The sequence below is a fragment of the Lottia gigantea genome, assembly GCF_000327385.1.
Source record: "Lottia gigantea unplaced genomic scaffold LOTGIsca_147, whole genome shotgun sequence".
In the NCBI taxonomy this organism is placed as follows: Eukaryota; Metazoa; Mollusca; class Gastropoda; family Lottiidae; genus Lottia; species Lottia gigantea.
The window spans coordinates 496,951-507,641 of NW_008707746.1; the positions used below are offsets into that span (position 1 = coordinate 496,951).

General features: G+C 36.3%; 2 protein-coding genes across 2 annotated transcripts; both read left to right on the forward strand.

Annotated features, from left to right (window-relative positions):
* Window positions 1-1,117: 1,117 nt before the first annotated feature.
* Window positions 1,118-2,780, forward strand: LOTGIDRAFT_140457 (hypothetical protein; the record flags this gene model as incomplete). The annotated part of the gene is made up of 2 exons (XM_009050231.1): window positions 1,118-2,090; window positions 2,434-2,780. 2 exons carry the CDS (start codon window positions 1,118-1,120, stop codon window positions 2,778-2,780), a joined length of 1,320 nt encoding a protein of 439 aa, XP_009048479.1.
* A 3,935-nt stretch (window positions 2,781-6,715) lies between these two features.
* Window positions 6,716-6,874, forward strand: LOTGIDRAFT_140424 (hypothetical protein; the record flags this gene model as incomplete). Its single annotated transcript, XM_009050232.1, has 1 exon — window positions 6,716-6,874. A coding segment is annotated over one exon (159 nt), but the record flags the coding sequence as incomplete, so codon positions are not given.
* Between the last annotated feature and the right edge of the window lie 3,817 nt (window positions 6,875-10,691).

A 10,691-nucleotide genomic window follows, 5' to 3' on the forward strand; every position in this document is an offset into this window, starting at 1 on the left:
GGGGGGGGGGGGTTACAGGATATCATGTACCACAGGTACCCCCCCGTGATCTGCGCCCATGAATAAAGTAGGAATATAATTAACTTTTAAACGGTGTCTTACGTTTTACTTTTCTGCTCCTCACTGGGCTAACAAAGAGGGATGGGGCAACGCCATTCAGTGTTCAATGATGCTTTCATTTTCCACAAGTCAAAGCATCTTTAGCGTGCACTGTATGTAGCACACATGATAGGGCTCCGAACTACTAGACGGCTTTGCCATGTCAGCGAGGATCATCGACAAGAGGAAATCAGTTATAAAACTAGTGACATCATTGCCAAAAAGTAGTTCATAGATTCGATTCAAGGGAATGTGCCACAAAATGAAATGTGCTACAAAATAGTATAGATTGACGCAATATTTTTCAATATTGTGGGATAGTCGCTTTAAAATACTTTTTAAAACTAATTATCATTTTTTTCCAGTTTATACGCTAATCAGTATAACTGATAAAAAACAGAAAAAGAAACCAAATAAATGCCGTTTCATATACATGGCCTATTGCTAGATAATTGGACGGCAGTTGTAAGGTTTTTCCCAACTAGCAATGTGTTAACGCAGCCTAAGGCCACAATTGGAAGTAAGTTAAATAGAAAGGCCTAGTGTGGAAACTTCCCCGAGGACAGTCGTTAAATGTCTTAAAAATCAACTAGAAACTTCGCCGATTGCTTACAGCTTACTTCCTTGTTGAAACACGTAGAACGAGCTAAAAAACGTCTCTTTTCAATGTCACGAGAACACGCGCATGGTACAGTGTCCTTTCTATGTACAAGGCAGTCATTTGTTCGTAAATTGCGAATTGACTGGGTACGTGGTACAGTGCTCGGTCAGTGCCTGCACCAGCATTCCGAGACAAGGACACAAATAGGGGGCTTGTTTTCTTTTTCTATTTCATAGAACGTTTGGGAGACTTTTGTCTTCTTTTATTTAAATTTTCGCGCGGAATGTGGTTTCGTCCGTTGGCCGATTGCCATATATTAGGTATATCATTTCACAAAACACTTCGCTAAATACACATTTCTCATCTCATTGCAGGCAATCGACACCACAAGAAGAATTCATGATGAACAATGTAACAATGGCAGGCTTCTTTCTGGACAATACAACATGGATGCCAAACGGCACAACGGAATCGCTGGCGCCATCGTCTGGTGGAATGTCGAAACTGACGAAAATCAAAATAGCTGTCCAATCGGTGATTCTCTATCTAGCATTATTTGGAAATTCTGTTGTGCTTCTCGTTTTAAAATGTCGGAAACCGAAACTAACTCGAATGCAGTGGTTTATTGTGCACTTGTGTTTGACTGATATTTTTGTCGCCATTTTTAATACCATGACTCAGCTGATTCAAGACATCAATGGCGGTGTGTTTGTCGGTAATGATTTTTCGTGTCGTTTTGTGAAATATTTTCAAGTTGTAGCCATGTACGCTTCGTCTTACGTTTTGATTATGACTGCTATCGACCGGTACATCAGTATCTGTCATCCGTTAATTAGCCAGACAATGAATCCAAACAGACCTCATTTAATGGTTCTAGGCGCTTGGGTTCTCTCCCTTGTTTTTTCAATTCCTCAGATGATTATCTTCAAGTATATTTACGAACGAGGTCGATGGAATTGCTCGTCCAGTAGAGCCCTTACGGAAAACTGGACGTACCAAGCTTACACTACTTGGATTTTTGTCTCAATATATGCCGTTCCGTTCTGCATCCTCGCCTTTTGTTACGGGCGGATTTGCCATGTCGTCTGGTCTAGTTCGAAAGCTCAAGCTGCACACCAACCTCTTGGCTCCAGAAGGCTTAACAGCACAAAAGGCCCAATGTGGAAGATATCCTTCAAAAAAAACACCAATTCGACAGTCCCTCCAAACCAGGACGATCTGTTAAAACGGAACAGCATCAATCCGAAAAGTTTCAAGAAATCCATGTCCAAGTCCAAAGTCAAGACGATCAAAGTAACGCTGTCTGTCGTCATCTGCTATTTGCTCTGCTGGGCGCCATGGTTTACCGCTATGATGTGGTGGGCATACGATACAAACGCACCATCGTCAGGTTAGTGAATATTACTTTTAATTCGGAACCGCAACATATTTATTCTTTCAACACTACCTAAGTAGCTGTAGGCTTATATTGTCGCAATCCTTGAGTGATATGCTTTACCTTGGTTTGATTAGTTGTTGAATACCTTCTTGGCATGTCAAGGTCCAAAGGTAATGTCTAGAAGCATAGACAAGACAATTTGGGAACTGAAAATATTCGTTTCCAACCTTCCAGGAGTTAAAACTTGAAAAAGCATTTGAATGCGGAACCTCAGACTTGACCATGTGTGTATTGTGCCCCTGAAGCCATTGTGCATTTTCGGCCAACACTTAAGATTATTCTGTATTTTTTTCAGCTTGGGCGTTCCATCTGATAGTTCTTCTGGCGGCCCTCAACAGTTGTACCAATCCTTGGATTTATCTTTTCTTTACTGGAAACGTCTGTTCTAAACGGGAGACTAAACGTCGAGTGTCGCGATCCTGGACAGCTTCGACACACATCACGTCCATGTACGACTCCGATTCCAGATCCAGATCCGGGCGATCGTCCTACTACGACATGTCGCAAAGATCATCTAGAGATTTAACTACATCTATTTGCGACGCCGACAGCCGACCCAAATCAACAACGGCTTCCTACTATGAAATCGCTAGACGAGACACCGGAAATCAAGCGTCACAGGACGCTGTTAGCACTTGTTAAAGTTCTTTGGCCGACATCGCGATAGACATTACGAATATCTTGCATTAGATGACGTGGAACAAAGACTCGAGCGTATACTCATTCCCTCCAATAGTGAAACAAAGGTTTATTTAGCGAATTTAAGAGTTCAGTAAAATCCATGAAGGAACCTCTTAGGAACCGATCTTAACAGTCCCCGAATCTTAACTGCTAAGTCGAGCCGGAAAATGGTTGTCACGGATTTAATTTTCGGTCATACATGCCCATATACGAGGCACCGGGTGCATAACAGAGTTATTGATACAGTTGAAAATAGAAGAAGTGAATACACAAGGTTTGGATCGTGACACGATTATTTCCTTCTATTTTCTTACTGTTTCTATAATCCTGCAATGGAATGAATACCTCGCCTTGTTAAATTAGCAGGGATAATCTTGTACAGATCAATGCCGAGAGGTTTGGTTAGGATGTAGGTAGAAGGGGTCGTTCAGGACTTAAAGATGGGTTTCCTTATTTTTTAGTGTCAAATTAAGAAACTATTTGATTATAATGAATTATCATGTATTCTTAATCATATCATTATGTTCTTATATTGCATATAATTTAATTTTTTAACCAATCATAAATGTCCATGTATGTACAGTCTGGATAAACAAAAAAAGACTTTTTGACCATTTTTGATCGGTCACTCATTGGAATTCTGCTAGTAATTCTCTTTTGATTTAGCTAATTATAAATTAATTATGGACATGTGAGACAAACTGGTATTTTTCCAAGTCATAAGAACACCTCTACTTTCTATTCATATAAGTATTAGCATTTTCTGAAAATGAAAATGAGGGAACCCATCTTTAAGTAAATTTTATCAAAGAACAAAAGCGATAGGTTTTGTGAGGATGATTTTGCTGGAAAAAAGAGTCGTTAAGGACCTTAATCACCTTTATCCTTTGTAAGATACAATTGTTTCGTTCTATAAATTATTTCAAATGTTAATTATTTGCTTTGGCAGCTGATAGAACCGGATTTCAACTGCCTATAATTCATTTAATTATTAAAATCCTTCGACCAGTTCGTCTTCAATTACAGAAACACTTTTCGGTGGACCAGCACCACAGCTGGTATTCCCAAACTCACCCGAGTTTCGCTATTGTAAAATCAGTGTTTATTCTCGTTATGTTTTGTGTATTTGTAAATAAAAAAAACTTGTTCCAAAATCCAAACAATAGTGGTACATTGCTCACGGGTAGTGGCGGAGCCAGGTTTAGGTCCAAGGGGGGGCTGTCCCCTCTTTGGCTCCGCCACTGCACAGGGGGTAGGTCTTATGGGGTGGGGATGTCGAGGTCTGGTTAGGGGCTTTGAACCTTCTTTATTTGTTGGGTGGATTCAGCCAGACTTTATTGTTCGGAGGGGTAAGTAATATATCCGGACAGAGTGGGGCAATCAATTTTCACGATGTGCCTAGCCCCGGCCTTGGTGGTTTATGAGACTTTACCGTGGTTCATCGAGACTTCACTATTTAAAGATGGGTTTCCTTAATATTTATATAGCAAAAAATGACTTTTTGATCTTTCTAGATCGGTCACTCATTGAAATTCTGCTGGTAATTCTCTTCTAATTTAGCTAATTATGAATTAATTATAGACATGTGAGACAAACTGGTATTTTTCCAAGTCATTAGAACACCTCTACTTTCTATTCATATAAGTATTAGCATTTTCATTTTCATAAATGAATATAAGGGAACCCATATTTAAAGGTTTTGGAAACGACTTTGTAGTCAGGCGGTTGAGACCTCATTATTAAAGGTTGGTTTGGCTTCGAGTAATGAAAAATAAGCTAGAAATCAGAAAATGTTTATCAACAGTACACAGTAATATAACAGTAAAAACAAACAGTCGGTCAAAAACTAAACATAGAACAGCACAGACAAAATAAAATTCAGCCGTTAACACAGAATACCTGGCATGGTCCATTAAAGTGATACTACGTCTTAGAATTAACATTAAATTTAAGAATTTTAAACTTGGCGAATAAGAGCCAGTAGATATACCTGGTGTCATAAATAACATAACAGGATCCTTATATAATCTGATAAATCCAAAAAACTTAGTAATTATCCATAAATATGCAATTAACTTTTGAAAAACGCTTAATATCAAGATTAAGCGTTTTTCAATAATGACTTAGTTTTATGAATTTTCCAATTTTCTAGATTTTACAGGGATTCTGTTGTAACTTTATGACACCAGGTAAGCTAACTGATGAATATATACTCATATTGACCATTTCGAGAACTTAAATTTTATATTCATTCTAAGACGTAGTATCACTTTAATTTGCTAGCTCGAAGAAGTCATTATAACACCTCTACTTTCTATTCATATAAGTATTAGCAATTTCATTTTCATAAATAAAAATAAGGGAACCCATCTTTAAGTGAATACACTCTCAAAGGTATAGCACTAAATAGAATTGCTAATAATGTGCAAAAAAAGTCAAGAATTGCAAAATATACCAAAACCTGTAAATGGGGTAAGAATCAAATAATTCTGTTGATAATTCTAAAACGAATGCTGATTTAAAAAAATTGCTGTAGCTGTCAAAAAAGATTAAAAAAATATCACAGAAAGGAACGAACATGAGAGATGTACAGTTTCAAATGAGGTGTGCAATGCATATAGATTATAATAAAAAGTATAGACAGGTTGAAAAATAGTAGACCACAGCCATATATATGCCCACCACGGCATGCGGATGATAAATATTCAAGATTTTGGGGCAAGGGCAATAACTCGGCTTCTAACGATCGAAAATAGCTCAAATTCGAACTTGATCTTCGTTTTATGAATATGTATATGTGTACACATACCGAATTTCATTTGATTCCATCCAAAAATCTAGTTTTTAGAGCGTTTACAAGCAAATGTTGACGGACGGACAGACGGACGGACAGGGGTGCCGACAATATACGTCCACATAGAGAGATATGGGCGTATAAAAATGTGGTATGAGCCATGTTTCACCTCTACTATATTTTGTACTGTATCGATTATCACACATAATATATGCTGCATTGGACACTGCCCTATGTCTAATCCTATGCAGACAAAGGCAAGGGACACCTGGAAAAAATTTTGGAGAGTCAATTGTTATTTTTGGGTATAAGGACTCACTCCACTAAAACATATTATGCAAATGATTGTAGTCCAGGCTATTTTTAAAAATCTTCTTCCTCTCTCCCTTTTGGGGTTTTTGGGATAATTTTTGGTCTAGATTTAGAATTTGATGTCTGAAATTGCATTATCTTTAAGATTTGGTGAGATGATGAGAGACCTAAAGGTGGAAGACTCATTCTAAAAATAGTCGTTTTGTGAACTGCCAAACTCTAGCGGATAAGTATAACCGGTAGTAATCTATTTTCAATTTTAGTAGCTCAAAATTTTCATGGTCATCATATATTGACTTTTTTAGGAGACATTAAGGATTAGTCAGTCTTTCATTCGACATATTGGAAAGCTTTCAATGAGATTTCTGGAAAAAGTCGTAGAAGGTTAAATTTCGTGTTTTAACATGGGAAGAGATGGCAAATGAATTAGTGGAGTGAGTCCTGTCTTGCCAGTATCTCCCCTCTCCAAAACACTTTCAGCTCCCACTTCAATTTCGGGAAGAATTTTTTTTTAACAGTGCTTTGAGTTGAAAGGGTTCTTGAAAGGGTTAATTCTTTAGTTTTTCTGTCACTCTTTTATTTCTTCTTTTTCTTCTTGTCTTTTTTCTTCTTTTTCTTCTTTTCTTCATCTGAAAATTGATAATAGAATTTTATTTTCTAAGGGAGATAACTACATTTATTTAATGCCATTTTTATCAATTTAAACTGGGTGCACCAGTACAATTTTATGGAAGCGTATTAGGGCCGTTCATTTTTTTTTTTTTTGAATTTTTAAGTTAGTTTGTTGAACTTTCAAGTTAGTATGTTGAATTTTCAAGTTAGTAACTTGAATTTTCAAGTTAGTTTCTTGAATTTTCAAGCTAGTATGTTGAATTTTCAAGCTAATATGTTGAATTTTCAAGTTAGTATGTTGAATTTTCAAGTTAGTATGTTGAATTTTCAAGTTTGAAAATTCAAGTTACTACCTTGAAAATTCAACATATTAACTTGAAAATTCCAAAAAAAAAAAAAAAATGAATGGCCCTAATACGCTTCCGTACAATTTTTAAGTTTTTTTGAAGATCAGTTTAGAAAACTTGGAAAATTAGAAACATGAAATATCGAATAATATACATCATTAGTTATGTCGACTCTCAGGCAAGGTAATATACGACCTCTTGCAGCTTTGATTTTAAATAAAGATATTTAGCAGTACAGTAACAATCACCATTAAATAATGGAACACAATTTTATGGTATACTACTCCTTAGTTTTATTACACACGACGTTTCAACAATCTACATTGTCATCTTCAGGTGAAATTGTGTTCCGTTATTTAATATGATCTCTACCCCTAAATGTCGCTAAAGGATTAACAATTACCAGTAAGAACTACTTCAGACATAAACTTCCTTTGAACTTTTTTGAGGCGATACCGAATAATACACAATATTATTCAATTCTTCTGATTTTCAATAGGGTTCATCCTTGGGTGATTACGAACACTCATACCAAGTTTCGCCAAAATCCGTCAATAATTGTCCCTTCTAGAGTGTTTACAAGCTAAAATTTGAACACGTTTTCAAGAACAAGAGCAATAACTCATACTACATATTTTTCGATTTTTCTGCTTTTCAATAGGATTTATCCAAGGGTGATAACTAACACTCATGCCAAGTTTCGTCAAAATCTGTCAAGAATTGTGCCTTCTAGAGTGTTTACGAACTAAAATTTGAACACGTTTTCAAGAACAAGGGCAATAACTCATACTACATATTTTTCGATTTTTCTGTTTTTCAATAGGGTTTATCCAGGGGTGATAAGCAACACTCATGCAAAGTTTCGTCAAAATCCATCAAGAATTATGCCTTCTAGAGTGTTTACGAACTAAAATTGAATGTGTTTTCAAGAACAAGGGCAATAACTCATACTAAACATTTTTCAAATTTCTGATTTTAAATAGGGTTCATCCTTGGGTGATAACAAACGCTCACACCAAGTTCCGTCATGAATTGCACCTTCGAGAGTGTTTACGAGCGTTTCAAGAACAAGGGCAATAACTCATATTAAATATTTTTCGATTTTATCGATTTTCAATAGGGTTCATTCTTGGGTGATTACGAAAACTCATACTAAGTTTTGTCAAAATCCGTCAAGAATTGTGTCTTGTAGAGTGTTTACGAGCAATTGTGGACGGACCGACGGACATGGGTGACGGAAAAAAGGATTGCTGAGTAGACAAAACAAAGAAGGCTTAATATTAGTGGACAAATCCAAATCAAAATACCTTGTTAGTTATGAAAACTACTAAAAGGCATGCTGAATTAGTCACCTACATAAACAATTACTTTTAAAACTATATGAACTCTCCGAAACGGCAATCTACCTATAAGCTAAATACTATCTAGGGGCCAACTCTATTACAAAGATAGTGGACCACAGCCATATATGCCCACCACGGCATGCAGATGGTACATATTCAAGATTTTGGGACAAGGGCAATAACTCTGTTTCTAACGGTCGCAAATAGCTCAAATTCGAATTTGATCTTCATTTTATGAATATGTATACACATACCGAATTTCATTTGATTCCATCAAAAAAACTAGTTTATAGAGTGTTTACAAGCAAATGTTGACGGACGATTTAGGTCCAATAACATCCATTTTAAGTTTCATCAAAATCGGTTGAAAACTAAGAGAGTAATAGCATATTCAAGAGTTTGGGGCAAGGGCAATAACTCTGCTTCTTCGTTTTAGGAATATGTATACACATACCGAATTTCATTTGATTCCGACAATATACGTCCACAAAGAGAGATGTGGGCATATAAAAACGGCTGGTCCGGATTCGTCCAAATCCACTCTATTACGCGTCACGTGGGTAATCCGGAATATCCGTTTTCTCCTTTCTACAGACTGGTGCCATAGCGGAGATCACGTGATTAATCATGGCGGCATCATACAAAATTGTTGAAACGTGAGTGTGATTTATCCATTAATTTAATTTGTAAAACGAAAAATGCCGGCTTGCAAGAATCGGGATGCTATTTTTGACTAATTAATGCTCATTCCGTCTGGATGTCATGGCTATAATCTTTCAATCTTAAAGTATTAAGTCAGTAAATTTCATTTTCAATTCAATTATTACCTCTCTCTCCCAGTCAATGTAGAATACCGGTAGGCCTAAATCTACATAACCTGTGCAACTTCCATAAATTATTTCTGAATGACAAAGTTTTTTTTATATTTATCCTTAGACGTTAAACGTTGGATCACTCGGCTCGTGCGTCGATGAAGAGCGCGGCCTGACCATTGACGTCTCGAACGCACATGGCGGCAGCGGGTCCTCCCGCGGCCACGTTCGTCCGAGGGCCGACAGGAAAAACTCTCCAAGACTGGGAGTCGCGACTGGCGTCTTGACGCTGGGTTCCGTCTCCTTAAAGGTAGACCGTTTTGTACGTTCCCTCATTGCACATGGTGCAGAAAAGTAGGACGTAAAACTCCATTCATTTTATTTTTTCTTACTTAAAAAAATCGTCCTCCAGGTCTTGCTTCCCTTTAGTCTCATCACCCTTGGCATCTGGTGAAGGTGATTTTGGTTGGTCTCCTTTTGGCGAAGACGTCTCAGTCTTGTCCACATTTGGTGAGGACGATTTTGCTTTGTCCTCATTTGATGGGGATGATTCTTCTACAGTTTCTGTTTGGTTAGGTTCAGAACTAGAGCTAGTTTTGGCCTCAGGTGCCTTATGTTTTTTATCTACAAAGATATTTCTAAAAGCTATCTAACTAGAAGAGAAGATTTTGAGTTAGTTAAAAGAGTCATATAGTAGGTGACCGCTTGAAACCTCGTATAACGATATATGACGCAGAATTACTTTTCCAGAAAAACGCAAAAAAATATTTGAACTCGTATTATGTTAAAAAAAAATTATTATTTTTTTAACCGCTATACGTGGTTTTCATTCTTTGAAAATATAAACCTCGTATAACAATTTGAGATCTCCGGTCTATTGAACCAAAAACTCGTATAATAATACAGTATACGAGGTTTTTCATTTTCATCCTCAGAAAAAGGAACATTGAACCTCGTATAATAATATATTTTACGAGGTTTTAAATCTGACTGTTTATATACGTGTTATTTAATTAGTGCTTTTTGAGTTATTTACAATCAAGCTAAGAATACGAGGTTTTGAACGATACCAAAAAGTCAAAATGACCAAATATGGCATATACGAGGTTTCAAGCGGTAACCCACAATAATATGCTCAGTAAGGCAGAAGAGATATGCTGAGCCTTATACTAAAAACAGAATGCACATTTTGCTTGAGTAGGACTAATGCCAATGCTAATGGTAGATCAAATGCTGTAACCTAGTGCTACATTGTCATTTCTGATTGTTTGAAAGGTTAGTAGTTTTTTGCCATCTATTGTAAAAAAATTACATGTTAAATTTAATTATGATAAGTGCTACATTCTAATGTCTGTATGAGTCAGATTTCTATTATCGTAATTTAATAGGAATTTAGACCTTCAGATTTTACGGAAGCGTATTAGGGCCATTCATTTTTTTTTTTTTTTTGGAATTTTCAAGTTAGTATGTTGAATTTTCAAGTTAGTAACTTGAATTTTCAAGTAAGTAACTTGAATTTTCAAGTATTTCAAGTTAGTATGTGTTAGTATGTTGAATTTTCAAGTTAGTATGTTGAATTTTCAAGTTAGTATGTTGAATTTTCAAGTTAGTATGTTGAATTTTCAAGTTTGTAACTTGAATTTTCAAGTTAG